Raw genomic sequence first — 27,845 nt, 5'->3', positions numbered from 1 at the left:
TAAACCTTGCGCGCTGTATACAAACTATAGTAAAGCTTAGAAATAACGCTTTATTTTGGCTCAGTAGCTTCTGCAGCACGAACACAAGCATCTAGAGTCTGCTATTGTTGTTGTTGTTGCTGTTTTGTGCTGTTAGCGGCGTCTGACTATTGTCGACACGTGGGGTGATGACATCATCGTTTCACAAAATATACGGATAGGCTGTCCAAACGAAAACGCAAAGACGGCGTTTTCAGATTTATCCACTCTGGGACCCGGTTTAAAAAAATAGCGGTTTCACCTTCCGAAAACGCCGGATCCGTGTGGACGAAATGCCTATCCGATACAAAATTTGTGCATTTTCACAGAAACACGTCTCCGTGTGGACGGGGCCTTAAATTAATCATACTTTTTAATGTTTTTAATTTAGAGTTACAGATGTATTAATTCATAGAAGAAGCAGAGTACAAATTGATAACTTTAAAGAAATGCATAAATGTACAGAATATACACTACCTTTAAAAGTTTAATAATTTGTTACAGTTATATAGCACTTTTCTGGGTACTCAAAGCACTTTACATATGGAAGGGGGAATCTCAACCACCACCAATGTGCAGCATCCACCTGGATGATGCGACGGCAGCCATATTGCGCCAGAACACCCACCACACACCAGCTTATTGGTGGAGAGGAGACAGAGTGATGAAGCCAATCAGTATATAGGGATGATTAGGAGGCCATGATGGATAGAGGCCAAAGGGCAAATTTGGCCAGGATGCCGGGGTTACACCCCTACTCTTTAGACCATTCAGGGCTAATACGATTTTTTTAAAAAGGAGTTAATACGTTTATTCAGCAAGGATGGATTAAATTGATCAAAATTGACAGTAAAGACATAATGTTCAAATGATTTTTTTTGCATTTTAACTTTCTATTCATCAAAGAATAGAAAAATATATCACAGTATCAACCTTTATTGTTGTAATATATCAATTGTAATAATATTTCACAATTTTATTGCTGTCTTGGTGAGCTTAAGAGACTTTAAAAAAAAAAAAAATCCGGCCCCCAAACTTTGAATAGTGCTTTGTACGTATTTAATGAACTATTTAATGTCCAAAAAAATCTAATCAAACATCTACTTGATAATACTCCCTGAGCAGAAACCTTACCTTTGCCTGGAGTGCATCAACCCAGACATAGCCCAGCCATTGAATTTACAAGGGACACAGAGCTGAAAACTAGGCCAGCAATAGCAGTGAACTTCCAATTAAATTCTGTGATGTCACACTAATAATCAAGTTATTGCACACATAAGTATTTATTAACCAGTAGCCAGGACTGTAATCTTATAAAGGCCTACCAAACAGCACTTTGGAGAATCCATTAAGCATTCCAGCAATATGATGTCTGTGTCCAGACGTACATCCAGGAGGCTGCCAGAATCCACAGTTCATAAACGATTTAATAAAAGTGCTGTTATTAGGATTCTGTACTTCCTCTCATAAGCAGCTGCCAGAATAATCACTTATTTACCCAATATCAGTATCAAATGGAGACATGACCCCAGCCTTTGCTTCTGTTTGAGGGCTTCAGGCAGAAAATTGTGTCAGCAGAGTAAATTGCCAGTAACTCGTAAAGTGAAGGTTTATGTGCAGCTCTTGGGTTACTGTGGAACTGTGCATGATTCTGGAACTTTAAAAAAAATTGAACTGATTTTAACTTGAACTGATTTTTAATGACCTTGTGGATCACTTATTTTATTTTTAATGGTTCTTTCTTACTTTTTATGAAGAAAAAAAAAATCAGAATTTCGACACTGAAATGTTTGGGTGTTGCTATGTGGTTGGTAAGATCATCTGATTTTTTTTTTTTTTTTTTTTTTTTTTTTGCATTGCCATATGGTTGCTATGGTGTTCTGAGTGGTTGCTAGGGTGTTCTTAAGTGTTTACTGGCCCGAATCAAATAAGTCTTTATGATATTTTGATCTCCATATATGATATTAAATGTACATCTGGGATTTTGCCCATTTTATCATCTGCCAGGAGCAAATCATTTCTAAATAAATAAAAAATAATAACCTAGCAAGTTAATTGAGACATCACAACATTATAAAGTACAGTACAAAATAAATGGATGTTTATTTTGAGTTGTAACAGTTATTGGGCCTTATTTTAACGATCTTAGCACATGGTCTAAAGCACACGGCGCAAGTGCACTTAGGGCGTGTCCAAATCCACTTTTGCTACTTTAACGATTGGAAAAACGGTCAGCGAGCCCGGTGCATGGTCTAAAAGGGTTGACCTTATTCTCTTAATGAGTAATGGGTGTGTTTTGGGCGTAACATGCAATAAACGAACCATCTCCCATTCCCTTTAAAAGCCATTTGCGCTTGCGCCATGGCGGATTCGCTATTTACATGGCAGAATTTGCAAGTGGAAAAACTAAACGCTTCTCTAGCGAGGAAACGGATCTGCTTGTAGGCGAGGTTAAAGCGCGTGAGCAGACCATCTACGGGAAAAGCCAGATTCCACTAAAGCATTTTTATTATTATGCACACAATAATAATCTTTTACATTGTAATCCTTTTATTTTTAATATTTGGCATGTTTGTGTGCTGCTGCGCGGTCCTGTGTGTGTAATAAGAAGAGTGTATGCGCATTGTGCATCTGCCTAAAGGTACATATATGGCATTTAAATAGTCTCAAATCTCGATCACATAAAACAAGATGCGCGCACAGAACCGTATCCGCGCGTGGAAAACCATCCTCGCGAAGGAGCATTTCTGCACCGCGAGCACACAAAACAGTATCCGCGTGCAAAAATGCGCTCTCGCGAGAACGGCGCTGAGTAGCACTCACTAGACCCTCTCAATGCCCTCTCAACTGCTCAACCCCTGCTTGCTCGTCAAGTTGACTTTTGAGACTGGAGGTGGGGATCAAATGTCAGATGTCTCCGCTCCTGTGATTGGTCATTTTCAACACATACCGCTTGTTAAGTCATGACCTTAGGAATGTTTTTTTTTTTTTTTTTTTTTTTTTTTTTAATTCAATAATTAATTATGTACTGTATAAACAACATGGCAACACCAATACATATTTGCATTACAATATTAAAACAGGTATGAAACATGAAACATAAGGAATAGTCTATAGTCATTTCAATAATTGAGAATTAATTTAGAATACTTTAAATCCGTTTTTGAACATTTATTCATATCACACATTTAAGCTGATCTTTTAAAAAAACATCATGCCGAATGTGGAGTTCATTTGTAAATTGTGAGGCAAATATTAATCAGTTAATACTTTAAAAGCCTAATTTGGATATAAATTTGAATATGTACTGCAGCAAGAAACCAAGCAATGAAACCACGCAATTCCTATAGTGCACAGAGACAAGTGATTATGATGAGATTATCCCAGTGTTTAACCAGAAGCCCCGTCATCTTATATCGTCTTCTAATACTGCAGAAGGACAAAGGTAAGTATGAACATTTATAGTGTATAGTTATAGTTAAAAAATTCTAAAAATTGCTTCATATTGTCGCTGTAATCCAGAAACCTTGTATCTCCAAATCTCCTTGTATTCATAAATCATTACTATTGGTCACCCTTTACGTCTCTCTGTGGGTTTTGAAATATTTAACCAATGAAAAGTATTAAAAAGAGCTTGTGACTAAACCTTGTAACTCTTCAAACTGTCAGTCAAACCTCATAACTCCGCTCGCCTCTATCGTGAATGAAGTGCCGCATGCTGTTTGGAGAAAGATCTCTGCTTGTTTACAATATTACGGTAAATAAAAAGCTGTTTGTTTGAACAAGTACAGCATTTTCCTTACTCAAGAAACACTATATATAAAAACCTATGTTTGAGGAACGGAGAAGAGTGTCTAAGTGTAGCATTTGTCACCGAGTAGCCTCTTAAATAGCTGGTGTGTACTTCATCTTTAATAACATGAGATTTTGGCCAAATGTCAGAAAAAAAACAAAAACAAAAAAAAAACCTAAGTGCCCGCATAGCACTGTAAACTTTATACCTGTAAGTTGATGAAAACATAATTCACTTACTGCCTTAGATGTGGCTGTTAATGACGGACAAAGCATGAATTTCTGAAGTGTCTGACCATATATAAATTCATTCATTAATGCTGCATTTTTTCCCTGATAATTTGGCATGCAGTTTTCATACTCGATACGATTATGCGATTTGCCCACCCTGTTTATGAAGGCCCACCCAGATTGGCTCTGGGCCCACCCATTTGAACATTTCTGGCCTCGCCCCTGGCTCATTGTGTGCTGTAATACTATCAAAAAATAATGATCCCAAAACTTACTATCCATACTGAATTCTCAGATAGCTAGACAGCAATCATTTATTAATGCCTGACGCCGTGAGGATGGATATTGTACGCCGTGGTGTATTTAAAAATATCGGCTTAAATGTGTGATATGAATAAATAATGGTCAAAAGCGATTTATAGTATTCTAAATTGATTCTCAATTATTGAAATGACTATAGACTATTCCTTACGTTTCATGTTTATTACCTGTTTTTTATATTGTAATGCAAATATGTATTAGTGTTGCCATGTTGTTTATACATTTAATTATTGAATTAAAAAAAACAAAAACAAAAAAAAAAACTATTCCTAAGGTCATCACTTAACAAGCGGTATGTGTTAAAAATGACCAATCACAGGAGCGGAGACATCTGACATTTGATCCCCACCTCCAGTCTCAAAAGTCAACTTGACGAACAAGCAAGGGTTGAGCAGTTGAGAGGGCATAGAGAGGGTCGAGTGAGAAATGCTCCCTCGCGAGGATGGTTTTCCGCGCGCGGATACTGTTCTGTGCACTTACATCATGTGCGTGAGATTTGAGACTATTTAAATGCCATATACATTATTACTAACGCGCTCTTTAAATAACAAAAAATAAATAAATAAATAAATACTGTGCCATTGGTTTTAGACCAGGTTTTTGTTGGTCAGTGGCGCAGTCTATTTCAGTTGCCTCTAAATAGCAACATGCCAACAATGCACCTGAACACACGTCGTTTTCAGACCAGCACGCCTATAGGCGCACAAATGGGTGCAAATGCATTTGCTATTTAAATTACGTGGCGCAGGACATGAAAATGATAACTGCGTCGGGCTGAAACTAGCAAAAAACACTTGCGTCGTGCCTGTAGGTGTATGATAGGGCTCTTAGTTTCACTTTTCCTTTTTGAATGACAAATATAGTTACTTTTGTAGGAAGTAACGCCATTGTCCCTGTCATACACCTGGCGAAATGTGGCGAAATATTTGCTAGTTTCAGCCTGACGCAGTTATGCAGTTAAATAGCAAATGCATTTGCACCCATTTGTGGTGTGACGAGATGTGTTCACAACGATTGCTATTTTGAGTGTATAATAGGGCCCATTAAATTATTAGTGTAGTCAAATGATTTTTTTTTTTTTTGTATTATGTACTATTATAGTTTTTATTAATATTTTGAATAAGCTTTTATTTTTATATTTTCATTTTAATTTCATTTCATTTTATTAAGTCTAATTTTTGTAATTAGATTTTTTTGTTAATATAACTATTTTGGTTTAATTTATTTTTATTTCAGTTTTAGTTTTTATTTATTTCCAGTAATGTTAATGCTTAAAACAACAACAAAAAACTATATATTGAGCTTCGCTATGTCTTTTGAACCTCTTTTTCTTAGCATGTTTGCAGTCAACTATAACCCAGCTGCAGAGCTGCTCAACGTAATGGATCTCCCAGGTCAAATGAGGTCTTTTTGTGTGAGCTGGAGCAGTGTCAGGCTAGCTCATTGTTCTGGAGGTCTCTTGCTCAGCCCAGCTGTTGAGGTCCAGCCTCATACTTGTGGTTTGTTAGCATGAATCACTCCAAAACTCACATTTGTATTAAAAGGCTGGACCAGCAACTCCTTCGTAGATTCAGTGGTTCCTTTTCCGCTCTTATCTTGTTCCGTTCCGAGGGGTGTCAGAGCACATAACTTCCTGTAAATGACGAGGTGAGGGGTGTTTGTTGGAAATGTGTGTTTTGGAGTACTCAGCGGCGGCCCTCCCTGTTGTTGCACAAGTCATGTGCCTCCCTTCACACAGAGGAGGAGTTGCTATAAAATGCTTTTTTTTTTTTTTTTCTTTTTTTTTTTTTTGATGGTGGCATTGTTTTGTTTGGGCGAGTGATTAATGCTTTTGTGGCTTGCAGTCAGAGGACAGCTGCCTGTCTTTGAGTCAGACAGTGTGTTTCTTTTCTGTATTTGGCTCCAGGTGCTCGCTGCCACACAGGTGTGTCTCACATGGGGTCTGTTTTGGTGTCTGTCCTTTTTCTGTTGTGGCAACCATCCAGCATGTACAGTAAAGCAAATCGGTATCGGGCCAATTAGCATTCTTTAACTGATCGGTATCGGCTATCATAAGCCCGAGCCTTTATTTTACGTCAGCTATCACGCAGGATATTTTTTCTGCAAACAAAGCACTCGTGTTGCTTCATAAATTTGAGGTTAAACCACTGTAGTTACATGGATTACTTTAATGATGTCTTTACTACCTTTCTGGGGCTTGAAAGTGGTAGTTGCATAGACTGTCAATGGAGGGACAGAAGGCTCTCGGATTTCATTAAAAAGGCCTTCATTTGTGTTCCGAAGATGAACGAATGTCTTACGAGTTTGGAACGAGATGAGGGTGAGTAATTAATAACAGAATTTTCATTTTTGGGTGAACTAACCCTTTAAATAACTTTAATAAACATAACAGTACTGTAAACTAAAAGCTAGGGAAGTTTTAGGTTTTTGTCTGTTAGTTGTAGAGACACCACACTTGGTGGGATGGTCTGAAATCCCCACCCACTACTCAGGCGGCCAGACACACATCCATTTGACACTAGGTGGCGTTATAATAACATCATTAATATTTGAACACGGAGGACGTTTACAGTGATTTTGACCAAATCAGCCATTTATTTAAATGGGAATGAGAGATGACAACCATTGTATCACTATGTAACAAGCTCCATTGGAGCTTGGACCCCGATAATCGCCACTTGTGGCTATATTTTAGTTTAGAGGGAGTCAGTAACACTTCTGAACGATTCACTGAGTGAGTCTGATTCAGATTACTGTTTCAAGAATCTTGCAAATCAGGATTTTTATCATCATTTTGACTCATTAAAATTAAACTGTTCATAAGAATCATTTGTTTTAAGGCCCTCCTCCAAATGGAACCCTAAGCCCTCGCAATCTTCCTCCGAGTCCACACTTTTGTGACGTAATGCCACTTTGACTGTTGGGTAGAAGTCTGCTGCGGAGCTTGCTTCAGTGCGGGCTTGGAAAAAGAATAATTCATTAAAAAGCACTGGTTCAAAAGAGTCATTTGTTCGTGAATCAGGATTTTCGTGATTGACTCATTAAACAGAGCTGGTTCATTAGAATAATTTTTTTATTTGTAGTAGAATATGTTTGTTGTATTATGTAAATTATAGTATGTATTAGGGTAGTTAACAAATAGCATGTCCAAAAAATCACTTATTCTATAGAATTTTGGTGAACAATAAAATCCCTATGGCCTAAAAACTATCCAGAACACTATAGCAGTCGCATAACAACATTTTAAAACCACTCAGAACACCTTAACATGTCCTAACAACCACCCACAATACCTGCTTCATGGCGCGACTTTTTAAACTGGCATGCGCCACTCATGTTTTATAAAATTGTACAAATGTTACGTAATTTATGTAAGTCTGATGTGGTAAAATGAAAAAAAAAAAAAGCTCAGATCATGGCATTACAATTGCAGATAATTCTCTTCCAATAAATTCCATTTGAAATTTGTGAATGTTGTGATCACAGCAGTTGCTACCATCTTAATTAAAACAATCAGCTACTAGCATTTAAACTAATGCCGTTAATGAGGACAGAAGCAGCTGTGCCGGGCATCAGTCCAGCTTAAAACCGTAGTGCCAAATTTGCTTCATTAGCAGTAAATGGACTGACACTAAGTGCTCCCGGTACAATCTGAAGAGTTTGATGTATGAGTTATATCAGCCACCGCCTCTTCCTGCAAATGAGAATAACCCAAATTCCAATTAAAACTCAAGATGTGCAAATATAATCTTAATAATCCAGTGTGTCATTTTAAATCAGCCACAAGGAGTCAGGGAGGGATGGAATTTGACTCGCTGCTGAAGCGATAAAACAGGGGAAACCCACTAATTAAATGGCAGAAAGCTTTGTAATCTCATGTTTGCAAGAGGAGCCATAACACACACTGCAGAGGAATTTGGGTTTAGCTGACCTTTAATTAACATTATAAACACTGAAGTTCTGTAGTATGTCGTCCGAAAGTCATATCAGGGGCTTTTTTAAGGGGTATGTGGTTTATTTTGCTGTTCTGACTGTACTCTATTGTTAAGGACCATCAACCGCTATAGCCCAATTAATGCCGGGCCATGAATACTTAGTCGTGATTTTATACAGTTTTTGGGTCCAATGTGGATAAGAGTCAACACCACCTGCTGATTTATTACAACGCTTTTGAAAGTGGCATGTTACCAAAATATTACTTTAAAACCAGACAAGAACTTGTTTCTAGTATTATGTTGGTTCATACAATAATTCTGGTGAAAAAGCCCCATGGTGCCCCTGTCTGTGCTGTTGTATGTCAGTGGAAGGTGTTTTTGAAGGTCTCACACATCTTCCTTTCTTCATGGGGGGGTTTGGTTTGCTCCATGCCTGTTGCCTTTCCATATCCCCTCTTGTGACAAATCTCATGTAGGAGGTCTTCACCCCCTGATGACAAACCTTTTGTGCTCAAGTGGGACGCTTTGTGGTATCATTTTGTCATTTTCCTTTACTCAAATTTGTGGAAAAAGTTCCTGCAATGTGAAAGGAATCCACACATGGAGGGGTAAACAGGAGGAAGTATCCATATTTCCCTTCTTTCTCAGGAGGATGTTGTCCTATCTTCTGCAGAGGTGTTGTAGTAAATCTGTGCCACTGGGACATGACCATGTTCCAGGGACTGGTCAATAAAGTGCCATTGTCCTGTTGACCCATTTGATTGTGTTTTCCCCCCTTGTACTAGAGGGTGTTTTTCACTTTCTGAAGGCCTGAGCTACATGACAATGGTTGTTTGGCTAGTTTATTTTAGTGTTAGCAAAAATATCGATATTTCGATATGTATCGATACTGAAATATTTGAAACAGTTCCTTTTCTGCAGTATCTAAACACCGATACCAGTTACGCGTTTTTGCTCTCTTCTTTCCGACGGCAAATTGACACACACCCGTCTCCTCTCACTCACTCATCTCCTCTCACTCACTCATCTCATTCTTTCCGGTAGTCTGGTTGAATAGTGCTTGTATTGTGCATAATTTTATTCATTCCCGCAGGTTTTGCGCTCACACCAAAAGCACATGCACCACTGATCTATGTAAGTGGCGTGCACATAAAGCCGCCACTCAAACAGCTTACGAGAACCAAATTGACTACTTTTTCATGGCTTATTTTGCTTAAACGGTCAAATACATACAAAGTTATGCCAAAATGTCAGTTTTTCTGAGTATTCAGATAAATACAGTCAGTTTTGGAACGTAAATAGTTGAGAGAAAACGCATGCTGTGTAACAGTATATTGGATCCGTGCATAAGCTCTTTAAGCGACAGCAGTCTAATAAACCTGGTATACTGTCTGTCATGTTAAAGGGTTAGTTCACCCAAAAATGAAAATTCTGTCATTAATTACTCACCCTCATGTCGTTCCACACCCGTAAGACCTTCGTTCATCTTCGGAACACAAATTAAGATATTTTTGATAAAATTCGATGGCTCAGTGAGGCCTCCATTGCCAGCAAGATCATTTCCTTTTTCAATGCCCAAAAACAAAATAGCGACTTTATTCAACAATATCTATTGATGGGCGATTTCAAAACACTGCTTCATGAAGCTTTCAAAGCTTAACGAATCTTTTGTTTCGGATCGGTGGTTCAGAGTGCGTATCAAACTGCCAAAGTCACGTGAACTGAAGTTTCGAAACACTTATGACGTAATGAAGCCTCGTTTACTAAAATCACGTGATTTTGGCGCTCTAAAGCAAAAGATTTGTAAAGCTTCGAACAAAGCTTCATGAAGCAGTGTTTTGAAATTGCTCATCACTACATATTAAACAATAAGTTGCTTCTTTTTTTTTTTTTTTTTTTTTGGCGAGTAAAAACTATTCTCGTCGCTTTATAGTATTAAGGTTGAACCACTGTAATCACATGAACTGTCTTAAATATGTCTTTAGTAGCTTTCTGGGCATTTGAAAGTGTTAATTATCTTGCTGTCAATGCAGGCCTCACTGAGCCATCGGATTTTATCAAAAATATCTTAATTTGTGTTCCGAAGACGAATGAAGGTCTTACGGGTGTGGAACGACATGAGGTTGAGTAATAAATGACAGAATTTTCATTTTTGGGTGAAAAAACCCTTTAATAAAAGAACAAAAGGCAAAGGGAAAAATCATTTTTCAAAAGCTCAAAATATTGATATATACTATAATAGTATATAATTAAAGCTAAAATGACTAAATTCACTTATAATGATTGATTTTGATTTTTTTTAAGTGTTTTATTTTTTTAGACAAAATAATATAGAATTTTAAGAATCTGTGTGTCAAACATCTATTTTACAGGCAAGCACCACTTGCTCTTTCTACGGAAAATGTCAAAATCAAATCCTATATTCTTCAGTTTCAGCACTTGCATATTCCGTGGCACTTTTAAGGTGCAGTCACATTAGTGAAATTTGGTGAAATGTCACGGGCAAAAAAAGGTCCATTGTCACAAAGAAGTCACATTCAACCAAGATTTTTTTTTTTGTTGGTCAGAGTGTGGAATAGCATTATTACCACAAGCGAAATCTGCATGGGGAAATCTTTCACCCTCAGGCAAAATTCACAGATTCACAGATTTATGCACTGGACTTTGCATATGAAAATTCTCAGAGCAAAGGTAAATGTGACTGCACCTTTAGATAGAGGGTTAAAATTTACTTTCCAGTAGTTTTATTTAGGCATTTGACTGGAGAGACCCATCTGTGGGTTAGTCAGAGTGTTTTATCATGCAGATGGAGAATCTATAACACCTGTTAGCATGTTTATACTCTCTTTCTTTAATCCTCACAGGATTTTCAGTCCTCTACACTGAAAATTCACAAGTGATGTTAATCTATGTCTATGTAAAGGAGAATAAAACTACAGCCGGGGCCTCCTGTTAGCAGTTAAAATGGCAAGAGATAGATTAAAGTCATCAGAGGCCCAGCATGTGCTGCTAGCTCTTACGTTATGTTAGCAACACACTGATAATCAATCAATGATGAGAAAGAGAGATAGTCTGGCGTATTGCCTGGCTGTTAAAAAGCCTGTCCAGGTGACTGATCAGTAGTCAAGACCCAGCCTATCCATTTCTTCTGTGTTTACCCAAAGTCCCTGTACTGCAAGCCAGTTCACTTGACGGCCATCTTGGAAAACCCTCCAGACACTTACTCCACTTAAGCCCAAAGTATACTTAGTATAAGTTTTGACATGAATGCTATGCGTATGCGTACAGACAAACGTGTAGCCTTTCAAAGTATACTCCACGTGCAAAACACAGGTGCTTAACACATGCACATTTAAAAGTTTCATCTTTTGTACCATTTCTCTCCAGAAGTTACCAGTGATTAAAAATGTCTTTGAACTCTTTTAGTATCTCTTAACCCCCCTCACACAAGTACTCATAAACACAAGCATCTAAGGCCCTGTTTACACCTGGAATTAAGATGCTTTTTGGTCTATTGGATCGCAAGTGGACAACACTAAATACAGGTGTAAACGGGGACTTAAACTTTTAGCTTCCAGATGTATTCGAAAACGCATTCGACTGGATTGCTTTCATAGTGTAGACGCTCATGTAGTCGAATGTGTTCAAACAGCCACAAAAGATCACCTACTCTCCACCTACTAACCTAATGCATCAACATTATGGGAAGCGAGTTGGCCAGACGGCATTTGAAGGCCCAAGTTTGGTTTGAAGACAAAAAATGTACCAAGTACAATGTTCTCTCACCATTCCTGATTTCTAACATGTACACACAGTGGTCTTGCAGCTATCACAGCAGAAGCTAAAGCTGATGCTCTATGTATGTTTTTCCGTCATATCCAGTCGCATTCGTATGTAAATTGCATGATCTTATTTCGTCCATTAAGTCGAAAGATCTAAAAAAAGCCCATACTGTCCCCTTGAAGAAGTCAGGACAGAAGTGGTTGAAAGTGGACAAAAGAGACTGATTAAAACACCAGTTGTAAACGGGAATGTGTTTCCCTCTTCTACTTGCAATCTGATTGACTAAAACGCATCTTAATACCAGGTGTAAACAGGGCCTAATATTGCTGCTGTCTCAAGTAGTTTGTATCTTTTTCAACTGTGAAACAAATGGCCCAGGCCAGAGTTGCCACCTTGTAGACAAACTACACTGAATAAAATTATAAACGCAACACTTTTGTTTTTGCCCCCATTTTTCATGAGCTGAACTCTAAGATCTAAGACTTTTTGTACACAATAGGCCTTTTTCTCTCAAATATTGTTCACAAATCTTTATAAATCAGTGTTAGTGAGCACTTCTCCTTTGCCGAGATAATCCATCCACCTCACAGGTGTGGCATATCAAGATGCTGATTAGACATGATTATTGCATAGATGTGCCTTAATAAAACCAGTCAGTATCTGGTGTGACCACCATTTGCCTCATGCAGTGCAACACATCTCCTTCGCATAGAGTTGTTGATTGTGGCCTGTGGAATGTTGGTCCACTCCTCTTCAATGGCTGTGTGAAGTTGCTGGATATTGGCAAGAACTGGAACACGCTGTCGTATACGCCGATCTAGAGCATCCCAAACATGCTCAATGGGTGACATGTCCGGTGAGTATGCTGGCCATGCAAGAACTGGGATGTTTTCAGCTTCCAGGAATTGTGTACAGATCCTTGCAACATGGGGCCGTGCGTTATCATGCTGCAACATGAGGTGATGGTCGTGGATGAATGGCACAACAATGGGCCTCAGGATCTCGTCACGGTATCTCTGTGCATTCGAAATGCCATCAATAAAATGCACCTGTGTTCGTTGCCCATAACGTACACCTGACCATACCATAACCCCACCTCCACCATGGCCCACTCGATCCACAGCGTTGACATCAGCAAACCGCTCACCCACATAACGCCATACACGCTGTCTGCCATCTGCCCTGTACGCTGAAAACCGGGATTCATCCGTGAAGAGAACACCTCTCCAAAGTGCCAGATGCCATCAAATGTGAAGCATTTGCCCACTCAAGTCGGTTACGACGACAAACTGCAGTCAGGTCGAGACCCCGACGAGCATGCAGATGAGCTTCCCTGACACGGTTTCTGACAGTTTGTGTAGAAATTCTTTGGTTATGCAAACCGATTGTTGCAGCAGCTGTCTGGGTGGCTGGTCTCAGATGATCTTGGAGGTGAAGATGCTAGATGTAGAGGTCCTGGGCTGGTGTGGTTACACTTGGTCTGCGGTTGTGAGGCCGGTTGGATGTACTGCCAAATTCTCTGAAACGCATTTGGAGACGGCTTATGGTAGAGAAATGAACATTCAAGTCACGGGCAACAGCTCTGGTGGACATTCCTGCAGTCAGCATGCCAATTGCACGCTCCCTCAAAACTTGCAACATCTGTGGCATTGTGCTGTGTGATAAAACTGCACATTTTAGATTGGCCTTTTATTGTGGCCAGCCTTAGGCACACCTGTGCAATAATCATGCAGTGGATGGATTATCTCGGCAAAGGAGAAGTGCTCACTAACACAGATTTGTGTACATTAAAAAAGTCTTAGATCTTTGAGTTCAGCTCATGAAAAATGGGGGCAAAAACAAAAGTGTTGTGTTTATAATTTTGTTCAGCGTAATTAATGGGGAAAAAATTGAAGTGCATTTGCGAGCTGAGCATACAGTGTGCACGGTTGAAAAAACCGGGCTACTTGCGTACACTACATGAGTACCACGCTGATGATGAGCCAGTATCGGGTTGCTGTATCCTGATACATCTGTCATGTTGTTTGGAAAGTAATTCTTTGACTCATTAAAGTGCCCCTATGCTATTTTAAAGGTTCCTAATTTTTATCTGGAGGTCTCCTACAAGAGATTTAAATGCATCCAAGGTCAAAAAACACTTAAATTTTGCTCATAATATACATTGCAGCTTCACCTCTTTTCTCACAGTGTCTGAAATGGTTTGATAAAGGATTCAGTTTCTCTAAACCCCTCTTTTTCGAGAGCCTGCTCTGTTCTGAGTAGTCAAATGGCCCAGTCTGTTGTGATTGATCTACGGCTTACAGTGCGTGTCGCAAACGAAACGCCCACTACCACATCTGAATTTCAGCTCCGGAGGCTTCCTCAGCGCTTGTATACACAGTAATGATGCCGTTGGTTTCACCGTGTCGATTCAAGCATCCTTTGGAAGTACATGCAAAGTGTATTTGCATTTGGAGCACAGAAAACAGCATCTTCTCTGACAACACAAATCAAACTCTTCCAGGCTTCAGCTACAACTAGTGTTTGTGGGCGCCTGGGCGGGTCAAAGTAAATGTTGTTCGGGGGCAGCCAGTGAAGACCATAGGCTGGCATTATGCAAATTCATTACAAACCTACATTGCAGGAAGACTTGGATAACTGACAACTTGTTTCATATCTCTTCTCTAAAGTCCACACATGGTCTGAAGTAAGTTCAGAAACTTTAGCAAATTGTGTTACTTGCTATTGTTTTAGTTGTTATCATGCCATGTCCACATAGTTTTGGATATTATACATTGATGATGACATGCAATCCCTAAATGCTTCATTCATCAAAACCATACCCGATGACATTTTTCACAGCTTCTAAAACTGTAGAGAAGATCGCCAATACATCCTGGCCAACGCTGAAACGTAATCCTACATCTGGGTTAAGGAACTCCGCTCGAGATTTGGGCGTGAGCCTCCTCCCGTGGGAGTTGAGGTGGATTTGTGCTTGAATAACTACAGGAAGGGAGTCTTGCCTTGTTTTTGAAAGGATACATGAGCTTTTGTTACAAAATATTGTGTTTGTGATGATCCATGACTCGTAGAAACTTGAGGGAGTAATATTGCACGTTGATCTGAATCGCTAGCCACAAATCAAGTCATTTTTTGACAATGTTCCAAATTAGAAAGAGTTTTTACGTACTAACATCTATGATGTTTCATGATGTGTAAATTTCTTCCCTGAAAATGTGGCAGATGTGACGCTGATTGGTTTGGATGACCTCACATGAATGTGTAGCTCTTTCCTTTGAATTGACAAACTACAATGCAGTTCTTTGGAATGGAAACCTAAATGTTTTTCGTGTTTTCTTTGAATTCTAGAATCAAATAAGATGTCTTGCTGAGAAGCGTATTCTGGAATCACAAATCCAGTCTATTAAAAACTTTCAAATGTCATTTAAATGCTGAGCTAGTATTGGTTTGCTGTATCTTGATATACATATGTATCTTGATATGTCGTGTTCTTTGGAAAGTAATACTTTGATGACTCATTAAGTCTTAAAGGGATAGTTGACCCCAAAATAAGTGGTACCCACAGACATTCATTGTATGGACATTGTATGTATTTTTCCTGATAAAATTTTGATTGCTTTTTAAATGCGATGTTTTTTTTTTGTTTTGTTTTTTAAATCCAGGTTTTCTGTGCTTCTTTGTTGAACTGCACAATTTGGACAAAAATGTTGTGGTTGTTGTTGTTGTTGTTATTATTATTATTATTATTATTATTATTATTATTATTATTACTACTACCAATATTTCAATGTACAAATTGTGTGGTTAGGAAAAATAAAATGATGATGATTTTACTTTACAACTGTAAAATTACTAGGAAGAAAGTCATGTAGGTTTGGAATGGCATGAGGGTGAGTAAATAGTGACAGAATTGTCTTCTTTTTTTTTTTTTTTTTTTTTTTTTTTGGATGAACTGTGCCTTTTAGATGTCACAAATATGTCTTTCTGATTTGTAGCTCAATAGGTTTCAGTCATCGCTTGCCGACTCATTTTGCACATTAGCTGTTCTTGAAACCACATCTTTAGTCTTTTTCATAGTCATTCGTTGTGAGTTATCATTTTGAGTCATTCCCCGTCTCTTTTCATCATTCCTTCTTGCTCTGTTCTCTCATCCTGTCTTCAGGCGGCCACATTCACACGCATAAATAAAAGACAACACTAATGTTTGCCTTCCAGTGGGTTTGTCTCCCTGTCCTCTCACTAGGTGTTCCCGCTTTGGCTTGTGTTCCTTTCTAATGCAGACCAGACAGGCCTGGCTGGTGTGTGTGCTGATAGATTATTGGGTCTAATGTGGCTCAGAGTGTGTCAGCAACGACTTTCCCACGTTGCACAAAAGGGGCCTCCTACGAGTCGGGGCCGCAGCCACTCTCCCTGCACCTGTAACCAGAAAATCGACCGCCCCAACATCCTGGCTGGGTCCCATGTTGCACTTGGCATTTCCTCCAAGCGTCTGGGACCACGCTTGACATGCAAGGGCAGGCTCCGCCTACCTCAGAGGGGCTGTGGTCAGCCGAGCGCAGAACCCCTTGGAATTCTGGGAGAGAAATGCTGAATCACTGTTGGAGAAGACAGGAGACATGCAGGATGCTGGCGCAGAGATGTGGCTCCGAACACACATGTGCTGGAATGATTTTACAACTATTAAAAAACCATAGACAAAACCTCCCACTCAGTTAGAGGAATCAAGGAAGGAATTATCATAAAAAGCCGGTAGGCACATTTATGATGCAAAACTGAAACAACAACACAAACACGATTATCATAATTTAACACATTTAAATATTTATTTTATTTTATTATTTTATTTTGTTTTTAAACCATAAATATTAGATGAAAAACTTAAATGAAAATGTTGCCTTGGCAATTAACTGAAATAAAACAAGTTTAAGTTGAAGTAATGAAATTACTAAAAGTAAAATAAAAATGGATTTAAAGGGTTTGTTCACCCAAAAATGAAAATTCTGTCATTAATTACTCACCCTCATGTCGTTCCACACCCGTAAGACCTTCGTTCATCTTTGGAACACAAATTAAGATATTTTTGATGAAATCCGATGGCTCAGTGAGGCCTCCATTGCCAGCAAGATAATTTACACTTTCAAATGCCCACAAAGGTACTAAAAACATATTTAAAACAGTTCATGTGACTACAGTGGTTCAACCTTAATGTTATGAAATGACGAAAATGCTTTTTGTGCGCCAAAAAAACAAAATAACGACTTTATTCAACAATATCTTCAAAACATTGCTTCATGAAGCTTTGAAGGTTTACGAATCTTTTGTTTCGAATTAGTGGTTCGGAGCGTGAAAGTCACGTGATTTCAGTAAACGAGGCTTCGTTACGTCATAAGTGTTTCGAAATTTCAATGGTTCACGTGACTTTGGCAGTTTGACGCATGTTTCGAACCACCAATTCAAAACAAAAGATTCATAAAGCTTCGAAGCTTCATGAAGCAGTGTTTTGAAATCGCCCATCACTAGATATTGTTCAATAAAGTTATTTTATTTTTTTGGTGCACAAAAAGTATTCTTGTCGTTTCATAACATTTAGGGTTGAACCACTGTAGTCACATGAACTGTTTTAAATATGTCTTTAGTAGCTTTCTGGGCAAGTGTTAACTGTCTTGCTGTCAATGCAGGCCTCACTGAGCCATCGGATTTCATCAAAAATATCTTAATTTGTGTTCCAAAGATGAACGAAGGTATTACGGGTGTGGAACGACTTGAGGGTGAGTAATTAATAACAGAATTTTCATCTTTGGGTGAACTAACCCTTTAAGCTAAACAGAAATAATTAAAAAGTAAAAACTAATAAAATTGACATAAATTCACTAAACCTTAAACTAAAATTAATAACTAAAGTAATACTAATACTAAAATAATACTTGTAAAATCAACCCCATGGTTATCTCATGGTTTTTAAAAAATATATATATATATTATAAAAAGCTTTGAAACCTTTTAGCGGGCTCAATTTTTGTGATAACTTTGGACAACAACATGGTTAGACATATGGCTTTATTTTAATGCAGAATTTTAGAGTCTAAATTATTTTGTAAAATACATATTTTGTATCAAATAAAAATATTTAGTTCTGTACATTTGCATTACAGTAAACCTATACTTCTATAATTTTTTTACACTTTAGTTTTTGGAAGTGCTTTCACTTGTGCAATAATCTGCTTTTATTTTTTCCCATTGTTTAACTTATGCTTTTATTTACTGGATTTTTATTTATTTTTTATTTACATATTTAAAATATAAGGTTTGTGCTGAGCTGCTTAGTGCGAGAATTAAATGCAGCTATATTTAACATCTTAGAGACCCACATTTATGATTTATGTGGTTGTACTAGTTACTCAGTCATTGTGGAATTATGATATAATTTTATTGGGCAGGAATATAGTTCTGCCTTTCATTATCATGCATGTAACGCTATCTTTTCTTCTTTCCTGGTGGCTTTGGCATGCGCTTTGATTTCAACATCTCCCAGATGGCTTCAATTGGTATCAAATCTAATATCACAAGCCCTACAATGAAATGGAAGTTCTCTATTAGCTGAAACTAAATAACTGGAACATTTACGGAAAAGTATATGTAGATCAAATGACCCTTAGTTTAGTATGATTCAGTACACTGCACATGTCTGTTTCAGTTTTAGACTTTTTCTCTGTTCAAGTTTAAACAATCAAGAAACCTTTAAGCATGGGCTTAAGTTTCCAAAGGTGGCCAATGATGCTGTTTTCTGCCTGAAGAGATTAAATTGTTTTATTCAGCAAAGATGCATTAAATTGATCAAAAGTGACCGTAAAAGAATTTAAAATGTTACAAAAGATTTCTATATCAAATAAATGTTGTTCTATTAAAAAAAAAAAGTGTATCACGGTTTCCATAAAAACATTAAGCAGCACAACTGTTTTCAACATTTATAATACAAAATGTTTATTGAGCACTTAATCAGCATATTAGAATGATTTCTCAAGGATCATGTGATACTGACAACTGTAGTAATGGCTGGTAAAAATGTAGCTTTGCCATCACAGGAACAAGTTACATTTTAAAATATATTAAAATAAGAGACGGTGGTTTTTAAGTTGTAATAATACACTCACCAGCCACTTTATTTGGTACACCTTGCTAGTACTGGGTTGGATCCCCTTTTGCCTTTAAAACTGCCTTAATTATTCGCATAACATCATCAAAAGATTCAGAGAAACTAGAGAAATCTCTGTGTGTAAAGGGACAAGGCTGAAGACCTTTATTGGATGCCCGTGGTCTTTGGGCCCTCAGACGACACTGCATCACTCATGGGCATGATTGTGTTAATGACATTACTAAATGGGCCTAGGAATACTTCCAGAAACCACTGTTGGTAAACACAGTCCGCCGTGCCATCTGCAGATGCCAACTAAAGCTCTATCATGCAAAAAGGAAGCCATATGTGAACATGGTCCAGAAGCACCGTCATGTCCTGTGGGCCAAGGCTCATTTAAAATGGACTGTTTCAAAGTGGAAAAGTGTTCTATGGTCAGACGAGTCCAAATTTGACATTCTTGTTGGAAATCACGGACGCCATGTCCTCCGGGCTAAAGAGGAGGGAGACCTTCCAGCGTGTTATCAGCGTTCAGTTCAAAAGCCAGCATCTCTGATGGTATGGGGGTGCATAAGTGCATAGGGTATGGGAAGCTTGCATGTTTTGGAAGGCACTATGAATGCTGAAAGGTATATAAAGGTTTTAGAGCAACATATACTCCCCTCCAGACGACGTCTATTTCAGGGAAGGCCTCGTGTATTTGAAATGAGCTTATTTTTTGCATAAAATTGTAAAATTTCTCTTTAAACATTTGTTGTTATCTATGTTCTATTGTGAATAAAATATTGGCTCATGTGATTGGAAAGTCTTTTAGTTTTCATTTTATTCAAATTTAAAAAAAAACGTCCCAACATTTCCGGAATTCGTGTTGTAGATTCAAAAAGGTGCTGGAAACATTCCTGAGATTTTGCTCGATATTGACATGATAGCATTACGCAGTTGCTGCTGATTTGTCAGCTGCACATCCATGATGCAAATCTCCCGTTACACCACATCCCAAAGGTACTCTACTGGATTGAGATCTCTTGACTGGAGGCCATTTGAGTGTTGTGAACTCATTGTCATGTTCAAGAAACTAGTTTGAGATGATTATAGCTTTGTGACATGGTGCATTATTCTGCTAGAAGTAGCCATCAGAAGATGTGCACACTGTGGTCATAAAGGGGATAGACATGGTCAGCAACAATACTCAGGTAGGCTGTGGCATTTAAACAATGCTCAATTGGTACTAAGGGGCCCAAAGTTTGCCAAGAAAATATCCCCCACACCATTACATCACCACCAGCCTGAACCATTGATACAAGGCAGGATGGATCCATGCTTTCATGTTGTCAATGCCAAATTTTGACCCTACCATCTGAATGTCACAGCAGAAATCGAGACTCATTAGACCAGGCAACATTTTTCCAATCTTCTATTGTCCAATTTTGGCAAGCCCGTGTGAATTGTTTCCTGTTCTTAGCTGACAGGAGTGGCACCCGGTGTGGTCTTCTGCTGCTGTATCTGCTTCAAGGTTCAACATGTTGTGCATTCAGAGATGCTTGGTTGTAACGAGTGGTTATTTGAGTTGCTGTTGCCTTTCTGTCAGCTCAAACCTTGCCATTCTCCTTTGACCTCTGATATCAACAAGGCATTTTCGCCCACAGAACTGCCGCTTATGGATATTTTCTCTTTTTCGGTTCTCTGTAAAAGCTAGAGATGGTTGCGTGTGAAAATCCCAGTAGGTCAGCAGTTTCTGAAATACTCAGACCAGTCCGTCTGGCACCATCTTACTGATCCCAAATTTCAGAATGATCCCTGATGGATAAAATCAAGTCACGCTCTATATTTTTCAAATTGAATAATTCTGTTTCACTCAGAAATGCATCAGATTATGGTAAAAGTAAAAGGGGTTGAGAACAGTTGACTTTAGCAAATGCACCATTTGCTTCCATGATCTGATGTATTTCTAATTGTTCAACACATTTTGACCTTGTTCATGACTGTTGTTAATGCTTTTTTAATTCCCCAAATGCTGATAAGAGCTAAAACCGTGAGAGCGTGATGATTTTGGAAAGCAGCAGCTACTTTTTAGCACAATTCGGTCCCCAGACGCTGCAGAGGAGTGTGAATGGGTTCTCCCCAGCGAGGGAAGGGGGAGAGCTGACGCTAGGTCAGCCGGTACCGTTCCTCATAAAGGCCTTAAAGTGCAAACAGACCCTTAAATCTGCCCACTGAACAGCGGCCTGACAGCCCTGCATGGGTGAGCCAAAGTTAAGATAAAGAAAGCTGGATATATGTGAAGCCGCTTTTGTTCCGCGGTCCTTCGCTTGGAGCCAATGGGAGTCATTATTTCACCAACTCATTGTTATGTCATTGACCCCACGGAAGAAGGGCCCTTTAATTTCACCATTTATTACTCTACCAATATTGTTCGGGTTCCACCTCAGAAATAAATCTGTCTTTTCTCTAGTTGTTTTAAAGCTTTGTACACCACTCCCATCAGCCTTTGTGTCTTTAGACATTTACTTCATTGGAGCTCTGTGACAGCGGGGGTACATAATAATGTACGATATGGCTGCATGCATAGCAAGAATGGGTCACGATGCTCAACTAGACCTCCAACAACTGACTAGTCAGTTATTGAGGTCGACTCTTTTATCTATAGTTTTGATTTGTTTAGTAGCGGTGCTTTAATTGACATGCCAATAGTTTAGCTTTACTCCCTTTAAAGCATCATTGCTACAGTTGTACACATTCAGAACAATTCAGGATGTCCCTCGACTGTTACCTCACGTCTCGTGCTGTTTTTTTGTTTTTTTTAAATACTGGAAATGTATTGGCCGATTTTGGTTATTTAATTGTGAATGCTTACTTCCCCTATTTTTACACTTATATTACCTTTGCTGTCATCATCCCCCATAGAAAGCAATGTAATTACTAAATTCAAGGTCCAGAAAAGTAGTAAAGACATCGTTAAAATAGTCAACGTGACTACAGTGCTTCAACCTTAATGTTATGAAGCGACTTTTTGTGTACAAAAACAAAAATAACGACTTTATTCAACAATTTTGTCTGTCCCCTCTCATTCTCCTACACTGTTTATGTTGTATAGAGCTTCCGGGTTCTACGTCAGAATGCCAACTCAGTATTGGCCGGCTCCTTCGTCAGAATCACACACATGCATCGTGCTGCTCACGTGAACAGCGTCGGCCAATACTGAGTCGGCGTTTTGACGTAGAACCCAGAAGCGCTGCACTGTCTATACAATGTAAACAGCGTAGGTGAGTGACAGGGAAGAGATGAAATTGTTGAATAAAGTCATTTTTGTTTTTGCACACTAAAAGTATTCTCGTCGCTTAAAAAGATCGAGATCATGATTCAAACATCCAGCCAATCTTATTCCTAAATGACAACGATTCGTCTATGTCTGTTAAGCCTTAAATAAGTACAATCACAGTGGAAACATTCAAATCTGCGTTGGCGCTGCTGCTGATCCAGAGAGAGCAGTTGTCATGTATATGTATGAAACCGCTTCAAAAAGAGTCTTGTCAACCACACAGTATCATTATTTCTGTGTTACAGTAATTCAAATTATCACAGAAGTACTGGGATAAATGCCTATAGTTTGCACTCATATCCACTGTGATGATCAAAATAGAGTTAGGGTGCTTTTTAATAAAAAATAAAAAATTAAATTGATAAAAACATCATGTATTGACCCCCATTCTGTTTTCTATCATGCGCCTTGCATATTTGTGATGTAAGATGAACGCAAATACACCTGGTTTTGATAGAATTGAGTGTGAAACCAGACTAATGCTGCGGGGGGCACCGGGAACAATCACACTCTGAATCAGACAGCAGCAAATGTGCCCAGTGTGAAAGCCCCCTAAATCACCTTTTGAAAGTAACTTGTGGAGACAGGTGACTGTTAAAAAATAGTATTTGTCATTGAATCATTGATTCAAGAGATTTGTTCGAAAACGCTGATTAACTGAATCACATTTTGATGAAACAAGTAAAGTCTTTATGAGTGAGTCATTGAATTATTCAAACATTTTTTTTTTCAAGGTACACTGTGTCCATTGTCCATTCAGAATTGTGAGAGAACCATGATCTCTATTTTAAACAAAAAAAAAAAAAAAAAAAAAATCATGATTCTCAATTAATCCAGGATCGTGCAGCTCTACTGCAAACTTATTAAGGTCCGTTCTCTAATTTAACTAATTGTTTTTGGTATATTTATCCATATTGAATGTGAGACCACTTTTAAAGTAATTTTTTAAAAACCTGGAAGTTTTATGATTTTGAGTTATTAAAAAAACAAAGAAATATTCTGTTTAAGAATAATATTTTAAATTTCTCTTTCTAATACAAATTTCCAATCTGTAATGGATTTTTGCTTAAAAGTAAAAAAAAAAAAAAGATTAAATAAAACATTTAATGTAGGATCATTTTTACTAGTGGTATAATGCTGTAGTGTCTTAGAGCATTTAAAATGATATATTTTTGTTTTTAGTGTTTTATTTTTAATTTATTTAGACAAAATTGTATGGAATTTTAATATAGATAGTTTTATTTGGATTTTATATACACCATTTATTGATTATTGGCCATAGCCAATAATCAGCTTAATTATCAGCTGATCGCATTGGCTGGAATTTTAATAGTGCCGCATTCTTGGTATTTAACTCGATAGCATGGCCAGGAAAAGAAATCGTTATATTTATTTAGCTTCTTCCTATCAGTCACAAGTCATGTTTTTCCAGTCATTCCTCCAAATTAGCAACCAGCATGTTTAATTCAGTTCCTGATAGTTCCTGGTTGCATTCTGTCGTTTACATTCTAGTGCTTGCACAGTAATAAAACTGCCAAGTTTCGATAAGTTAATCCTCTTATAAATCAAAGGGCTTTTTTCCCCTTTTACCTGCCTTTTTCTCTTTTACTCAACCTTTCCTTCTCTGTCTCTTGGCCCTCTCCCAAACCTAGGTACCATTACCCAGTGCCTAAGGTATTTTATGTGCAGCTGACAGTGGGGAACAACGAGTTTATCGGAGAGGGGCGGACTCGCCAAGCTGCCCGACACAATGCGGCAATGAAAGCCCTTCAGGCCCTGAAGAACGAACCCATTCCAGAAAGACCACCTCAGGTAACCTTCACAACTATCCCACCAAACAGAACGCACGCGACACAACCATGCAATCAAAACTCTTTTAAATTTCACATAGCATCTTAAGGAAATCTTACATACACTACCGTTCAACAGTTTTTACAGTTTAATTTATTTTTTAAGAAATAAATGCTTTTATTTAGATAGAATGCATTCAATTCTGAAGACATTTTTAATGTTAAAAAAAAAAAGATTTCTAATTCAAATAATGCAATTCTTTTGAACTTTCTATTCATCAGAATCCTGAAATAAAATATATATCATTTTGCACAAAAACATTATGCAGCACAACTATTTTCAACATTGTTAATAATAATAAATGTTTCATGAGCACCAAATAAGCATATTAGATTTATTATTATTTGCCAATACAGAAAAAAATATATTTTAAAATATATTAAAATAGAAATCAGTTATTTTAATTTGTAATAATATTTCACAGTATTGTTTCTACTATGTTTTTATTAAAACGTGTAGCCTTGGTAAGCATAACAGACTATCAAAAATATTTTTTAAATAACATTTTTTATTAAAAAATTATTTTTAAAAAGTTTACAATTTGATGCATTTTAACTAATGGTCTCAGACATTTTGTGTGGTTTCTAGTTTCCTGTTTTTCACTCTGCACTTGAAAGCCTATCGTGCTCTGCATATTCATAACCTCTTGTCAGGTAAAAGTGATATTCAGGCTGATGATATTTAAGACGACACGACTGTCCTGTTTCTTCTTCATCTGTCAATGTTTACAACATCTCCTCTGAGCTTTAGTTTAGCTTCGGGCTATCCTTCAAAATACTAATTTCTCCCACCGGAAATCATATTACATTTTGCCCCAAATGCCTGGCATCGACCAATGTTATTTAAACCGTAGTGGCGCCTCTCTTGTTTGGTCTTGTCCCCCTTCTGTCTCCATAATGAGGGCTTTGTCAGACACCTTTTCCGTGTATTGCTTTACAAATTGATACACACCATACCTGTGCACACCTCAGGGCAAAACTGTGTTCGTCTGTATGTCTCCTCAGTCCTGTACCAGATCTCAAACCTCGAGGATGAGTATCATGCTTACACAAACAAACACACACACACACACAATGGGTTTCATTCACATGTATTTGTGTGCACATCTTTACTGTCTTTACTTTTTTAAAGGGGACCTATAATGCCCCTTTTACAAGATGTAATATAAGTCTCTGGTGTCCCCAGAATGTGTCTTTGAAGTTTCAGCTCAAAATACCCCACAGTTCATTTATTATAGCTTGTCAAATTTGCCCCTATTTGGGTGTGAGGAAAAACACAGCATTTTTGTGTGTGTCCCTTTAAATGCAAATGAGCTGCTGCTCCCGGCCCACTTTCCAAAAGAGGGCGGAGCTTTAACAGTTCACGCTTCGGTTGCTCAACAACAACAAAGCTGGAGAATCTCACACAGCCAAAATAACATTTGTCAGTAGCGGTGTTCAGCCTTACATTGTTCAAACCGGAATCAGACACTGATGGAGAGACTCAGGAAGAAGTTACAACTTGAATGCATCTGGACATTTCTGAACGGTTAGTGGATAAATTTATGTAGTTGCTGTGGAGTTGATTCAGCTCATCGACTAGCATGTGCTGTCATGTTAATCTTTTGTGCAAATCCAGCGTTAAATTGACCCTCTTTGTGGAGCAGTCCGGCATAAGATAACGGCATGGCAACAACACACTACTACAACAACTCTTCCTCTTCTCTAAAGCAGCCCAACATGGCCTCACCCCTTTGTTGCATGTTCTTGGGGGCAGGGTTTATGTAAATTTTATGGTTAGTGATGTCACCAACCCAGGAAGAAGCTTGTTGTAGTCCCTACCAGCCATTTGTTGTACTTCTTAAACAGCAAATTCTTTAAAAGAAGTTATCTCCCTTTTCATTGAACATTAAGCGTCGTAACTTTGCAGATGTTGTTTATGCTCAAACATCAACATCACACACTAACTAAAGTTAAAAAGTGAAATCATAATTAACCACCACTTTAAATCACTAAATGTGTGTACATGCCTGGCATTAGTAATATAGCGTTTTTAGTCGTTCTTGTAGATTCGTATGAACAGGGATTTTTTTGACAACGACGTTGTCTGTATGCGAAAAACGCAAAGGAAAAACTTTTCTGATTTTAGTACATTGTTGTGTAAACGCACCCTTAAATAAAGGACACTTATGCTATTATTAGTGCATGAGAGTGAGTGTTTGTGGCTCAGCTGATTTTTATTGTCGAGAACACCATGTTTTCCTTCCTCTCAACATGCTCATGAACTCACAAAGCCAATTGTTTACCATGTGCTAACAGGCAAATGAGCGCATGCCAGAGTTGTCGAGGGAATAAACAACACCACAGTATGTACAATCAGCACGGCTCTGAATGGTAAGTAAACAGACATCGGGAAGCTCCTTAGTACCGTTTAAGTCTGAGTAAAGGGTTCCGTCCAATGGTTATCATGGGAACGGTGCTCAGTGACCGCACACTGTAAGCAGGAAATCTCTCGGATGAAGACATGCTGACAGAAATGTGGATTTGAGGGCTTTTCAAAGAGAAGCGGATGATTAATCCATCAGAGATGTTGATTTTCAATTTGCCCTATTTAGCAGAAGAGCCTAAATGATGTTTGGAAGACATTTGTTTTATATCAAACACTAATGGTTTGTTATTTTAGATTAAAAAAAACCTGATGCTTCGCTTTATTGGTTCAAATGTTTTTGAAACATACGACACGTGTGCATCCACAATAATCAAATCTGTGTGTTAAATCAAAAATATCAGTCAAATCAGTCAAACCCCCTACTTCTACTTTTCTGCTTCTGGATGCGTTTATAGTCTGATGAAGAGCTGTACCCTTGAAAAAAATCTGGTTAATGTGAACTACTTGTGCAAATCTTTTACTACTTTTGTGTTTAATAGATACAGAACATTAAATATGTAACTCCAAAACATAAAAAGTACAGATTTTGAGTCCATTATAACCATTATAACACTTGTGACAACATCGAATTTTGCTTGTGATCTGTCAGATCAGTTGAAGAAGGGCACACAAACAAACCTTCACAGTCTGTCGTACAAAATCTCACACTCTCCAGACCACCCGATGGCTCTCCATCCCAGACATCATTAACAGGCGTTTGAAGGAAACGAACAATGACATCATGCCGTGTGATCGCTATAAGGACGACACTGAGAACGCAGTATTAAATGTCTACGAAAAAGCACAACTTGATCGAGTGCTCTTAGATCACACGCTCCTGTTCATGTATTGCATGAGAACACACTCTTCATTCTGAAAAGAAATGTCAGTTCTGTAATGGAAGTGACCAAGATAATATACTGCAGGGATCATATTAAAAGTCACCCTTTGGAACTTGTGTGAGCGTACTATTGCAGCTCTTTTTGTAGTTGATAAGATGCAAATCGGAAGTAAGGGAACTGCTCTTGGATCGGTTTGAAAGCTTTTTCTTCTCACA

At 38.1% G+C, this 27,845-nt stretch overlaps 1 protein-coding gene across 2 annotated transcripts in view; it reads left to right on the top strand.

Moving 5' to 3' along the window:
• stau2 (staufen double-stranded RNA binding protein 2) overlaps positions 1-27,845 on the top strand; it is a 149,538-nt gene that overhangs the window by 22,743 nt on the left and 98,950 nt on the right. For both annotated transcript variants that reach the window (XM_051882788.1, XM_051882789.1), the window contains exon 6: positions 24,184-24,343. In XM_051882788.1, coding sequence (XP_051738748.1) covers positions 24,184-24,343 — 160 coding nt within the window. The remainder of the gene's footprint in view (positions 1-24,183; positions 24,344-27,845) is intronic.

This window comes from Ctenopharyngodon idella, chromosome 23, assembly GCF_019924925.1.
Source record: "Ctenopharyngodon idella isolate HZGC_01 chromosome 23, HZGC01, whole genome shotgun sequence".
Taxonomy (NCBI): Eukaryota; Metazoa; Chordata; class Actinopteri; order Cypriniformes; family Xenocyprididae; genus Ctenopharyngodon; species Ctenopharyngodon idella.
The sequence above is the reverse complement of the archived record's forward strand: the minus strand, read 5'-3'. Positions and strand labels throughout refer to the sequence as shown.